The sequence below is a fragment of the Cucurbita pepo genome, chromosome LG19, assembly GCF_002806865.2.
Source record: "Cucurbita pepo subsp. pepo cultivar mu-cu-16 chromosome LG19, ASM280686v2, whole genome shotgun sequence".
In the NCBI taxonomy this organism is placed as follows: domain Eukaryota; kingdom Viridiplantae; phylum Streptophyta; class Magnoliopsida; order Cucurbitales; family Cucurbitaceae; genus Cucurbita; species Cucurbita pepo.
The window spans coordinates 6,764,078-6,778,095 of NC_036656.1; the positions used below are offsets into that span (position 1 = coordinate 6,764,078).

The following is a 14,018-nucleotide window of genomic DNA, read 5'->3' on the forward strand; positions in this document are numbered from 1 at the left end:
TCACCTTCAAACAGGAGAAATAGTGTCCTACCTGAAGAACTCCACAATTGTCCTACCTGTTCAGATCAATGGTTGAGGAAACATGTACAGAAGAGGAAGCTTTCCAGCTAGCAGAACAGGATGAAAAAGTCTCCATGTGGCCTGCTGGCAAGATCTTGAATGTTATAATGAATCGTCGAGGCTCCAATGTGGCCTCCTGAAACTGTACAATTTGCTGCAACCACCGAAATCTCTCTCAGATGGTATAATAAGCCGATGGACGCATGCAACAGATTATCAATGAAGTCTTGTGCTTTAATCAGAATGATTGAGCTTACTGGGTGGGAATAGAAAGGTTCCTGCTATTACAACTCGATCATCAATAATGGCTTGATTCTTACATTGGTATCTTGGTTGTTGTTGAGAATTGTTGGGAGAGGAGTCTCACATCCGCTAATCAAAGGGTTAATCAAGAGTTTATAAGTAAAGAATACATTTCCACTTACATAAGGTCGGTAAAGGAGACCAAAAGCAAAGTTGGGTGAGTTTGAGCTCTTTTCATCCCAACTGAGACATTTTGTTTGGTTCGTTGAATGATATGTCATGCTCTATCTTCTAAGAAAAAAAAATCATAGTTTATAGTTGTGATGTATATCTCTTAATTATTGCAATAAATTCCGTATAAATCTTGTATTAAATATGTTTGTCAACGGGTGGGGAGCTGGCCAACGCGTACATATATTTGTTAAATTTTCTCTTACATCTCAAAATTCAGAAAATTATACATTAAAGTTTGCATAATTTATCATCATATTCTTAATTTTGTAATCAAATTTCTCAAATATTTAAAAGTGGTCCCACACGTTCACGTTCAATCAGAACATCTACACGTTACTAAAAAAAAAAAAAAAAAAAAAAAAAATTCGTTTCACATAGAAGAAAAATATAATATATGCTTATAATTCTAATTTTTTAATTCATACTTTGAATTTTATAATTTATGTAAAAATAAGAAATTCTTTTAATTAATTTTTCGGGGAGCCCACAAGGCCTAGTAGCTACGCAAATCGCAGCCCAGATAGCCCATTCGATAAAAAAAAAAAAGAAAATCAACCGTACGACGACGTATTACTTTTCTTGTTGTTCATGGAATTTCAGAGACTACTCCAAATTCCGGTAACATTTCGCTGCCGTCATCCCTTCCCTGATGCGTTTTTCTTTCTTTATTAATTTGCTCTCCGGCGAAACCGCCATGTCTTCCATGTATTCTCTTCTCTCCCGGCGCTTTCTTTTGCTCTTGTTTCTCTCCGATTCGTTGCATGAAAGTTATTTTTTTCTCATTTCCAGGAAGAACAATGAAGAAGAAAGCTCCTGTAACACTAGGCCGCAGCCTTATCTGGTTCAGCTGGAAGCTCGTCATCACCTTCTCTGTTGCACTTTGCATTCTCACTCTTATCAAGTTTCATTCGTCTTCCCGGAGCGACCTCCCATCTGCCTCTTTATCACGTCGTTTGCGACCTTCTCCTGACACGTTTTCTGCCCGCCCTAAGATTGCCTTCTTGTTTCTCACTCGTCGAAATCTCCCGCTTGATTTTCTTTGGGGAAGCTTCTTTGAGGTGTTTTAAAGTTTCTACTTTAGCAAAAGTATCTACGATTAAGCATTGACTGCGAGTTGAACAAATAATTTGCAATTTTCTATTCCAGAATGGCGACGTTGCGAACTTCTCGATTTACATTCACTCGGCACCTGGATTTGTGTTCGATGAATCGACGACTAGGTCGCATTTCTTTTTTGGACGGCAATTGACGAATAGCATACAGGTAACGTGATGTGTGTTGTGATGAAACGAAGTTTGTGTGTTTTTCCATAGCTTCCGTGTATACTTACCATCAAAGTGGAGATTAATGGAAAATGGATGCTTGTTCAATGGAAATTACTCTTCAACCTATATGATCTTTTGTACAAATTTTGCTTAGCTGGTTCTTACCATCAAATTTTGTATACTTACCATCAAATTTTGTACAAATTTTTGAATAATGGAGGTGAATTCATGTTGGGGCTTGCAATATTTTCCTTTTATTCAATTCACCACGCTGATGCTCAGTTTTTCCCCTATGCATGTATTCTTTAGCCTTTATTATCTTTCCTTCAAAGTTTCTATTCTGCTTGGGTGGCTTTCCGACTAAAATTTAGCAACAGTATAAAAAATCTGTCCCATGTTTTGATTTTTGGAAATTGATTGCAATAAAGTGATTCCTGTTGCAGGTGGCCTGGGGAAAATCAAGTATGATTGCTGCAGAGAGGTTGTTACTTGAAGAAGCGCTTGAGGATCCTGCAAACCAGAGATTTGTTCTTCTATCAGACAGGTTTTTTATGATCACCACTGCCACTTTCCATTGCTCTCTGAACATTTTAATCTATGAAGTTGAGGTGTTTCACAACTTCCCTTAAGATTTCTCTTCTGATGCTGCAGTTGCGTTCCACTGTACAATTTTGGCTATATATACAGCTATCTCATGGCTTCCCCAAGGAGTTTCGTGGACAGGTAGATGGAGGGCTTTGTTTCTGAGGTGCTAAGCACTAATTCCTTGCTGAACATTTGGTGCCAAAATTTAGATACTTTCCAAATTTCATAGTTTTCAGAGTGAAATTTTGATGTATGCCAACCTAAACCGTGTAATATTTATTCTCATTCTTTATTGTAGTTTTCTTGATGGAAAGGAGGGTCGCTATAACCCAAAAATGTCACCTACTATACCTAAGGGCAAATGGAGAAAAGGGTCGCAGGTCATCCATCTTAATTCTCAATAATTTTTCGTGGATCTTTTTGTTTTGTTTTTTTTTTAGTATATTTTTGGTCATTTTTCTTGGCTATCCAGATTCAACTACGAGACTTGGGTTTTGAATCCATGTTTTGTGTGTCAGTAGTTATTATTTTCATTTTTAGTTGTAATGTCCTTCCAAGTACCCAAACGACATAAATATGTTCTATTTATTGCTTGATATTTAAGATCTGCTAAACAATAAGTTTCCACTCTTGTTGGTGTAGATGCCTTTTAGTAAATTCTAAACAATTATGATGAGTGCATTTATCTTGCTCTGGTTAAATTGCAGTGGATCAGTTTAATTCGTAGTCATGCAGAAGTAATTGTGGATGATGATATTATATTCCCAATTTTTGGCTTATTCTGCAAGGTATGTGTCACGCAGAAAATTCTTTCATTTGTCAACCACGATTCAAGTGAAGTTATTTATTTCTGCTGTCTGAAGATACTGTCCTTCATGCACAAATACCACAGATGAACACAATATGTTGATCATGTTTACCCATATATATCATCTTTAAATTCAATGGCATATAGCTGGAATCTCCTTCCCCTAGACACATTCTTAAGATTTTTATGAAGCAAATTTTTCACTCTTTTTGGTATTACATTATAAAGTTTACACCTTTTCTTAACTACAGCGAAGGCCACCTGTGGATGGCAGCAAAGGAAATATGAATATTGTAAGTGAATTCAATTTCGTGGGCAACAAATATGCATGTTATCAAGAAATAGTTTATTCATTATTCTGGATACTATCTCCTAAGAATGTCTTGTGTACTATTGCTATGGATATCGCTTCTTTCATACTAGAAATCAGTCTTCCGTAAGTATAATAATAATAAAAGGCTCCAATAACCTGTCTAAATTCTGATTGTAGAAACTTCAAAAGCAGCACAACTGTATTCCAGATGAACACTATGTCCAGACGTTGCTCGCTGTGAGTACAGATTTGTCTTTGGAGGCTTGTGTTATCTTTTCCTTCTCCATTGATTTCTCTCTCTTTGTTTTTTTTTTTTTCTTTTCTTCAGTCTTTGGGGATGATTAGTTTGTAATTCTTTCCGGTGGCTGTAAAATTGTTGTCTGGAATAGTTTGAGTTTAACAGATAATTTACATTGTAACATTCTTTCTTGTGTTCACGCTGTAGTTAAATGATCTTGAAGGTGAACTTGAACCAAGAACATTAACTTACACGCTATGGAATGAGTCAAACACTAAAATGGAGAACAAGGGCTGGCATCCTATTACGTTTAACTATGCTGATGCTGGACCTCGGCAGATTAAGGAAATAAAGGTTAACATTGCGTTATTTCTCTCTTTTATGTTTTTGTGTTTGTTTTTATGTTTGCTTTTTTTAAGAGTTTCTATCTTTTCAGTATGTTAATACCAACCATGTTTTGAATAACTCTATTGATAAATCTATGGATAAATTGGTCCATCTGGTTTCCTTTTTAGAATTGATCCCTCGTCTGTTTCTGCTATGTTGTTTGACATGTATTGTTTTGACAGGGAATCGACCATGTCTACTATGCGTCTGAATTGAGGACGGAATGGTGTCGAAATAATTCAACCTTTGTTCCTTGTTTTCTATTTGCCAGAAAATTTTCTCAGGGAGCTGCCATGCGGTTATTAAGCTTGGGAATTGTGAGTCACTTTGATGCCTCAGCATTACTAGATAAAAAGACCAATTAACTTAGAACTACCATTCATCATGATCATCACCTAGATAAAGTATAAAATATTATATACTATGTTCTTTTTTTACTATAAATGTTTTTAGATGAGTCTATCTTGAAATTAAGTTAAAATTGTATTCTTGGTGTTCAAAAGAAAACTAGGTTTGATAGTTAGATCAAAATGGATCGTAAAAGAAAGAGCTTCCTCTGCTCATGGTGTGTGCCTGCATTGTCAGCCAATTTAGAAGAGGCTTCCAAAGACTGGCCGGTACGTGTGCAAAGATGGTTACCATACTGATACTTGTGAATTTTACACTGATGTAATATAGAATTGCCTTGTATGCTTGGTTTATTTATTTATTATAGTGACTTTGTTGAGAATATTATTTGGATATCTTTCAGGCTGAAACAATGTCAAAGTTGAGTTTGAATTAATTTTTCTTAAGTATTTGTATAATTTTATGTTTCTTTTTTCAACTATGATGGTTTGAATTTGTTGGATTCCTGCTACAACATGATAGGGATGATTTTATTTTTATTATTATTTTCAGTAAAATAGATAGGTTAGGATGAGCCCACTTTGGTCCATCAACGGATTATTACTATTATTTTATTAAAAACATATTTAAAAAAGATATCCTCTTTATAAAACATTTATAATTAAATACATGGTCAAAATATTATAACATTTATGAAGCTTATCTTAAGTTAAATCATTAAACAAAACGTTTACAGTTATTCCAAATCATAATTGTTAGGTATGGTTTGAGAAATGGTGGAAATGTCAGTAGGAAGCTTAAAATTAGCAGCAAAAGAAGAACACATTGAATAGGAGAGGAAGAAAAGGCAAAGACAAAAGAGAAAGTGAAAGGGAATATATGGGTGTGTTTTCTGTCATCAAAAAAGCCTATTCTCATTGGTTTGAACACCGCAGGTGACGGGTGCTTTGGCCTTCAGTTTCTTCAACAACAAGATAGCTGCTGCCACTCCCAGCGCCCCTGCTGCTGATACTGCACTCACTGCCCCTGCAATCACCCGGTGCCTATGGCTACCACTTGCCATGCTTGGATCTGCACACACAATCCAATATTTGTCACTAAATCCTTGAGAATTGAAGAAATCAATCATTAAATGATATGATTTGGGATACCTTCACAGTAAGTAGTGACATTCTTGTCATCACAAATGCACAAGAAGCCAAGAGATTGAACGTCAAATCCACAGGACCCGCCGCCCTTCAAAACATCCTGGCAACGGAGACAAGATGTAGTGACAACAATATCAAAATCAATTCGAATCCCATATTCAGCCACTTGATCATAAGCCTCATTCACTCCTCCAATGCTCCTCCAATACACACTCGTGTAGGTAGCGCAGTACTTGAGCATCAGCTTCAAAGAATCCATGGCCTTGGGATGATAAGAGCAGCAGGAACTTCCTTCCAGCGCTGTCGCACACTGTGGCACGTGCGTGCATAAATAACTCGCACTGTCACACGACGCGTCGCACCGGTCCGGAAACCGGCCGCAAAAAACCGGCTTTGGCGCAATCATTACGTCCTCCTCGCTGCAGTTGAAGAAGAGGTAGTCGTTTAAAGGGGAAACCGTGAGGTGGGTTTCCGGGTCGAGAGTGAAGGGTCGGGTGGGGCGAAAGTTTGGACCGTCTTGGCAGTTCCACATGTCGGGGTTGGAAATGAGGATATAAGGATCGGAGTAGCTTATGGCGGAAACAGGGAATGTTTCGGAGGGTGTTCGGAGGTGGAGTTGGTCGGAGGTTGTGCAGAAAAGAAGGTTGCGGTAGTAGAGGCTGCCGCAGCCGTCGTCTATGCCGAAGGGGTAATGGATTGAGATGTTGCCGCAGGAGGTCCGGCAGAATTGGGCGGCTTTGAGAGAGAGGAATGATGTGAGGATCTGTGCGATTAGAAGAAGAAGGCGAGGAGGAGAGGGGGAAAATGTCATTTTTGCTTTAGAGGAGAGGTCAGGAAGTGAGAGTGAAGATCTGTGATGGGTTATTGACATATTGTTTGAGATTGTTTGTAGGAAGTTTGAAGATGAAGATGGAGATGAGTAAACTTCAAGTTTTTTTCTTCTTTTGGGACGAATCTCTAATCTTTGAATTTCTTTCTTACTTTCATTCTCTTTTTCTTTCTTTCATTGTTTTTCAAAATTTATCATCCTCCTCCTTTATTATTAAAATTGATAGAGCGATCGTAGTTTAATGATAATTAACATATAATTCTTCATTTTAAGTTAGAGGTCTAAATCTTCGCACCGAAAAAAGATCTATAGAAACTTACTAATTTCATTTGTATCAAATTTGTACATATTTAAGTTTTGATTAGTACACGATTTTAAGTTTATGGTTAAAGATTTAAATATGTAGCNTTTTTTTTTTTTTTTTTTTTTTTTTTTTTTTTTTCTTATTTATAATTAAGTAGAGATATTTGGTTGATGGTGGCCCACGAAAGCCCAAAAGCTTACTCCAATGGATCCATTATTAGTGCAAGCGATGGAGCCCATTTTCGTCTAGAGACACGGCGGCCCGCATAAACAACACGCATCCAGAAAACGACGACGTTTTCTCCCGATAAACCCAGAAATCCTGGAAGACGGAATTTAACAATGAAATGAAACTCGTCCCTTTCCGTCTATTGGCTTCCGATCACCCTAACAAAAAAAACAAAAAAGCCGAGCCCGAGAGATAAGACTGTTATAAGTTGTCGTGAAGAGTTGGTTCATGAATCTCTTATGCATGTATTGATATTTATTTGATTCATAATTCATCTATTTGGTTTATAATCATTTTGGTTCATCTTTCATTTTGATACCCGAATCATCTTAATTCATGCATGATATTAATGCGTCCATGCTTGTATAAATAGTTGTCTAGGATGGTTGAGATGCATAGAGTTTGAGTGTCATTTTGTATTTGTTGAATGATATTTGGGAGGAACTTGTTGAGATTGATTACTGAGATTGATTGCTACACGTGGATGTAGGAGAATTTCTTATCTTCAAACCACACAAATCTTTGCGTCTCTTTATCTAACTTCTGTTTATGAACGTGCGAGTGCGATCGATTTTACTTGTACTTCTGTCACAACAAAGACTACATGTTATGCAGAGAAGAGAAGGCGTAGACCATGCATATAAAACGTGAAGAAACTAGAAAAAGTGTGAAACCCAATTCAATGCACAAGTAGCCACATTCACGCGAAAAAGTGCAAAATTTTCAAAGGCGGTGGTGAAGGCGCATACGTAAATGTTCAAAGCTAACCCTGATAATAAGGGCAAAGAAGATTGTTCATGTTGTGGTGGCGTGGGTAGAGATAGATATATGCTGAAATCTTGGAACAAACTTTGTTGATTTATTAATAATGAAATAGTAACGTCAAATGTTACGAAATTCAAAGCAACCCCCACATGTTTGTTATTACGTTGGAGTATTGTAATATTATATCACAAGTTGATACCCATTATTCACCTAACCCTCTGAAATATCGTGCTCTCTATTTAATCCCATCCTTTTACAACTTATATTAAAATTTTGAATTTTGATCACTACTGGTTGAGGTTGTGACGTGCTTATTTGACCAACTTTGATGGACTTCATAATTGTTATATAATTTAAAATTTGTGTAAAAGAATTAATGGGTATTGTAATATGTGACTAAAAGGATGTAGATATGCAATAAGTTGGAAAGAATGGTCCAAAAACGATGAGCTACAATGCTTGACTTGAGAGGATAGTAGGAGACAAATCCAAGTTGTTCTTATTATCTCATGCACCAACAAATTTCTCCCTTTCTTTCTTTTATCTATTTATCTATTTCATCTCTACCCAAAAGATAAATTAATGCGTTGGTGAAGCAAAACATTGTTTATAAATGTGTGAAAACCTCTCTCTAATAGATGCGTTTTAGAACGGTGAGATTATTTGTTACAGCTAACTGGCTTGAGTGGTGTTAGTAAGCGGAAGGAATGAAATACATAGGTAAAGTTAAAAGGAAGTTTACAATTTTGTTGACAAAATAAAGAAATGGGGTTCCTACCTGTTTTGGTTGACATTTCACAATCATTGCTTTCCTTTTTCTTCAATTATATTTTAAAGCTAACCCTCACGAAAGAGAGGGAACCACACCTTCTTTATTTTATTTTTATAATTAATTTATTTTTATCACTGTTCTTGTCGGTCATAATCCTCATCGGCTTTGAAATTTCAGAGAAACTTGTTTGAACCCTCTCCTTATTTAGCATCTTAACCAATCTTCTCTTGCCCCTAAAGATACGTTCAATATGTGTGTACCACACCATGTCTTTTATTTATTTATTTATTATTATTATTATTATTTTTATAATAATAATAAATAATATAATTGACTTATTTATTTATTTAATTTAATGCAATTTTGAAAACCCAAATGAAAAAACAAAAGTATAATTGAAGGATGAAAATAAAATCTTAAATATAAATGTGAAGCTCTTTCTTTCTTGCTTGCTTCAAAACATGTCATGGGAACACATTTTCATCATTTTTATTATTTTTATACGTTTTAATTTGACTAAATATAGATATAAAAATGTATAATTCTTAGTTATTATTTAGGGGTTAAAATAAAATAAAATAAAATATTCAAAGTCTAGGAGTGGATAGAAGTAATTGAAAAATTGAATGGGATGGGAGAGAAGTTTGGTCCAAATAAATAAATAAATTAATTAATTAAATTAAATGGGGAGGGTTTTTAGAGTGTGAAAAGCATCACCGTCAATGCATTTAGTTTAAATCCTGGCTGTCCAAATATTGTACGTCATTTAAGTGAGCCACGTGGGAAGTATCCAATGGTCAACGTAAATCCCAGTCAACTTCTGTCCTCGTCTCTCATTTCTCTCTTTGCTTGGAAATTTTATTACTTCTTTATTGTCTACGCTTACGCCCTACACATCCTTTATTTAATATTTTCTCCCTTCTCTNTTCTTATTTTTTATTCTCCTTTGCCTCTTTCTTCTTGTCACAATAAATGAATTTGGATACCANTTTTTTCTTTAATGCCCTCATTTTTTTTAATTACAAACCCTCCCATCAATTATTATTATTTTTAATTTGAAAGTTTCAAATATGGTCCAACTATTATTTTAGTAATCAAACCAACAATTAATTGTACAACTTTTCCCCCCATAAATGTGGTNCATTTATCAATGTTAGGTCTTAATTTTTATTTAAATCTCGATTCATTTATTTATTAAATATTATTATGATAGAGAGATCGTATTTTTTGGTTGTTCTATTCTTAAACATTATTCCCTCCTGTCTCCTTTCCATACAAAAACCACTTATTTTGTTACTAATGTGACACATATTTAGTTATTATTGTGTTAGATGCTAAGCATATTATAAAATTTTGGTATTGTATTATGAAAGGAATCTGATGCGCAGTGGGGCCCGTTACTCATTTTCTTCTTTCCTTTCCTTTTACTTAGCCGAAGTTGAGGACTAACCAACGCTGCATGCATGGGAAAGAAGAGGGTTTCCAGGTTTTTCATCATGGATTCCAAGGCCAACCCCATGAGTTTGACTCGTGTTTGAGTATAGCCAATCAAATCTCATTGTTCTGAGTTGAATGCCCAGAAATTGTAAATGGGCACATATATGGTCAAATTTGGGGTGATTCTTTTTCTTCTATCCTTGTTTGAATATTGTTCAAAAGTATGAAGCTCTTCAAGTTGCTTTCCGGACGAAAATTCTGGCAATATGGTCAAATGTAGAAAGAAACAAAGAATAGTCCGCAAATTTAATGCAGTTTCAAGTGGGTGACGCAGAAAGATTAGATTCATTTTTCTAAATGAAGAAAATTTAAAATAGGGTCGAGCTCTCATCTATATAATTGTATTTTAATTTCATTATAAAATAAATAAATTAAATAATTAATTAAATTTCTTGAAATATATAGTCATAATTTTATACAAAACAGTTTAACCTAGGTTTGAAAATACATCGCTACTTTTATTTCTTTTGAAAAATAAACCGTCTTATCTTTTTTTAATTATTGATATAGCATTCATTAATGTGACCAAAAAGATTATCCTCATATAATGCATTTTGAAATAAAATAGGAGACTTATTGTTAGATGCTTTAATTATTTCTCCACTATTGACTGCATCTAGAACAAGCCCCCCCACTATATATATTAATTTAATATANAAAAAAAAAAAAAAAAAAAATCAGTATTGGATGCATAAACTTAATAATTTAATGTATAAATCTCTCAAAAATCTCAAATCTTACTAATTAATTATTTATTTTATAATTAACTAAGCACATGTATTAAGTTTTGGTAAAATTTACAACACTTATTTAACTTTAATGCATTAATTCAAAATTTAATAATTTATTTGTAAAGAGAAATATGTGAAGAATAGCTACAAATTAGGACCGAGAAGAGAGTAAGCTGAAAATATAAAGTTTTTTTTTTTTTAATACAAAAGTTTTATTTACATTTTCCCCCTTCTTTTGGTTTGAATTAAATGCGTATTTGTTTGCATTTAAAATAATAATAATAACTTAATTTGAGCTACATAGTTTGGCTTTACGTCCCTCAAACCTAATCTAATTGTATTAATATCCATAACCCTAATTTTCAACTGTGTGATTAAACTATAATTAATGCTACATCAGCTATTTCCTTTCTTTTCTTCTTATTTTTTATTCTCCTTTGCCTCTTTCTTCTTGTCACAATAAATGAATTTGGATACCATTTATCAATGTTAGGTCTTAATTTTTATTTAAATCTCGATTCATTTATTTATTAAATATTATTATGATAGAGAGATCGTATTTTTTGGTTGTTCTATTCTTAAACATTATTCCCTCCTGTCTCCTTTCCATACAAAAACCACTTATTTTGTTACTAATGTGACACATATTTAGTTATTATTGTGTTAGATGCTAAGCATATTATAAAATTTTGGTATTGTATTATGAAAGGAATCTGATGCGCAGTGGGGCCCGTTACTCATTTTCTTCTTTCCTTTCCTTTTACTTAGCCGAAGTTGAGGACTAACCAACGCTGCATGCATGGGAAAGAAGAGGGTTTCCAGGTTTTTCATCATGGATTCCAAGGCCAACCCCATGAGTTTGACTCGTGTTTGAGTATAGCCAATCAAATCTCATTGTTCTGAGTTGAATGCCCAGAAATTGTAAATGGGCACATATATGGTCAAATTTGGGGTGATTCTTTTTCTTCTATCCTTGTTTGAATATTGTTCAAAAGTATGAAGCTCTTCAAGTTGCTTTCCGGACGAAAATTCTGGCAATATGGTCAAATGTAGAAAGAAACAAAGAATAGTCCGCAAATTTAATGCAGTTTCAAGTGGGTGACGCAGAAAGATTAGATTCATTTTTCTAAATGAAGAAAATTTAAAATAGGGTCGAGCTCTCATCTATATAATTGTATTTTAATTTCATTATAAAATAAATAAATTAAATAATTAATTAAATTTCTTGAAATATATAGTCATAATTTTATACAAAACAGTTTAACCTAGGTTTGAAAATACATCGCTACTTTTATTTCTTTTGAAAAATAAACCGTCTTATCTTTTTTTAATTATTGATATAGCATTCATTAATGTGACCAAAAAGATTATCCTCATATAATGCATTTTGAAATAAAATAGGAGACTTATTGTTAGATGCTTTAATTATTTCTCCACTATTGACTGCATCTAGAACAAGCCCCCCCACTATATATATTAATTTAATATATATTTCTCCACTGTAGCTACCTCCCATGTAGAACTCTATTTCATTTTGTAAATTTTCCTCCTAATTACTTGAAAGTGATTTATAAACCAAAATATATATTAAATTAATAAATTAAACAAAGACCTATGAATCACCATTTCGATCATTGAAGAAAATGATTGGTGTGTCAAAATAAAAATGTACCTTTTAAAAAAACATTACTGTTGACTGATTATCGTGTCTTTCTTCCCTTAAATTCATGGCCCCAAATTTGTGTTCTATCCTTAAAATTATGTTTAAAAAAAAAATCTTATGTTTAAAATAGTTAGAAATTTGTTATAGGAAATCGAAAAGGAGTTAAAAATATATCAATTTTGGGTGATGGTTGATGTTTAATGCAAGTTGGGAAATAAATATATATTAAGAAAAAGTAAGCAAAATGGATTATGGTGGTGAAAAAGATTGATTAGCAAGAGGATTAGATTAGAGGGGTAGGTGATTAGGTCTAATACGAAAAGAAAATGGAAGAGTCGTGCATGAGTAAACAAAATGACGACATTTTTAATTTGTAAAGAAAATAATTATTAAAATTAGGCAACTAATTATTCGGGGGTGTAATATTGAAATATTAAAATCCCAATCAAATATAGGTAAAGAGGAAAAAAAAAGTCAAAGCAAATGACTCGGTCCCACGGTTGGACAGTCAACACAGATCCCACCGGTACAGATCTGAAACGTGGTGTGTTGTAAAGTGCAAGAGGGGAAAGGTGGGCCCCATGGGAGACCAGGCCCACTCCCGGTTGCCTTCAGAGAGAGCCGGGCCGTCAAATTCGTTGACTTGGCTCTTTTTCTTTTTTCTTCTTTTTATTTCTCACGTGGAAGGCGCCGCAGTATTCGGGGCGGTGGATCGGTTTTTTCTTTCTTGAGATTTAATGAACCAGTCAAACTCTTTTCTGGACGAAAAATAAGAAAGCAAGGGGGCTTTTTTTTTTNAGGGGTTTTTTTTTTTTTTTTTTTTTTTTTTTTTTTTGTTGTTGTTCTGTGTTTTCCGTCGGGTGGGTTCGCTCAAACCGGGTCGGGGTTGGGAGGGTTAAATACAAAGTGACGCACTATCTGATGTAAATAAACAAAAATCTGAGGTATTTGTTTGAAAATCCAAATCCATTTTGGTCTTCGTCACACCCTTTTTATAGCCGAACGCATTGCACCGGTAAAAGACTTCACAGACTTCACCCACACGTACACACCTCTATTCCAATTTCCCCCTCTTCTTTTCCTTCACTCTCTATCATCTTTTACTTTTCTTTTTTTTTTTTTTTTTTTTTTTAATTTTATTTTCTTCCGATCTCTCTCGTCGATTTATGGACAAAGGATGGGGTCTTACCCTTCGTGATTCCGACCACTCTATTGGGTTCTTCTCAAACAAGCCACCCCCATCCACTGTCAATTCTTTTCACAGCGTTATGTTCCAAGGTATTGATTTTCCCGGGAAACTTGGCCGGACTGACGACGACAAGCCTGCTCTGCCGCTTCCCGATCACACCCGGTTAGCCGTCAACGAGGTCGACTTTTTTTCCGATAAGAAAAGGGTGGTTGATGATAGGGAGGATGAAGACTCCAAACCTCCGGTTCATATCATCGCCTCCGCTGTCAATAAAGACCACAACAATTTCACTGCTCCCACAACTGCCTTCAATCGTGTTAATGTAAGCTTAATTCCTCCAAAAATGTAAATGCTCTCTTAATTTCCAATTTTTAATGCCTAATTTTTTTTTTTTTTTTTTTTTTTTTTTTT

At 34.4% G+C, this 14,018-nt stretch overlaps 3 protein-coding genes across 6 annotated transcripts in view; 2 read left to right on the forward strand and 1 right to left on the reverse strand.

The window, feature by feature from the left end:
• The first annotated feature begins 1,089 nt into the window (after positions 1 to 1,089).
• LOC111780911 lies at positions 1,090 to 5,498 on the forward strand. 4 transcript variants are annotated; one of them, XR_002812920.1, is made up of 13 exons: positions 1,126 to 1,242; positions 1,327 to 1,595; positions 1,684 to 1,800; positions 2,246 to 2,346; positions 2,454 to 2,525; positions 2,686 to 2,767; positions 3,095 to 3,175; positions 3,447 to 3,488; positions 3,686 to 3,745; positions 3,954 to 4,100; positions 4,316 to 4,450; positions 4,637 to 4,750; positions 5,417 to 5,498. XR_002812920.1 is itself a non-coding variant. In XM_023661266.1 (12 exons), exons 2-12 carry the CDS (start codon positions 1,335 to 1,337, stop codon positions 4,655 to 4,657), a joined length of 1,119 nt encoding a protein of 372 aa, XP_023517034.1. In that variant the 5' UTR covers positions 1,126 to 1,242; positions 1,327 to 1,334; the 3' UTR covers positions 4,658 to 4,930. The 4 variants fall into 4 exon arrangements, 3 of the variants coding, with proteins under 3 accessions (XP_023517033.1, XP_023517034.1, XP_023517032.1); XM_023661266.1 differs by lacking the exon at positions 5,417 to 5,498 and having other exon boundaries at positions 4,637 to 4,930; XM_023661265.1 differs by lacking the exon at positions 5,417 to 5,498 and having other exon boundaries at positions 1,090 to 1,155; positions 4,316 to 4,930.
• LOC111780912 lies at positions 5,218 to 6,597 on the reverse strand. The gene is made up of 2 exons (XM_023661267.1): positions 5,633 to 6,597; positions 5,218 to 5,552 (listed from the first exon to the last, which is right to left on the reverse strand). Exons 1-2 carry the CDS (start codon positions 6,498 to 6,500, stop codon positions 5,380 to 5,382), a joined length of 1,041 nt encoding a protein of 346 aa, XP_023517035.1. The 5' UTR covers positions 6,501 to 6,597; the 3' UTR covers positions 5,218 to 5,379.
• A 6,815-nt stretch (positions 6,598 to 13,412) lies between these two features.
• Positions 13,413 to 14,018, forward strand: part of LOC111781174 (probable WRKY transcription factor 31) — a 2,921-nt gene continuing 2,315 nt past the window's right edge. Inside the window, exon 1 of the mRNA XM_023661629.1 lies at positions 13,413 to 13,929. Within this exon, the coding sequence (XP_023517397.1) occupies positions 13,585 to 13,929 (345 nt within the window). The 5' untranslated portion in view covers positions 13,413 to 13,584. The remainder of the gene's footprint in view (positions 13,930 to 14,018) is intronic.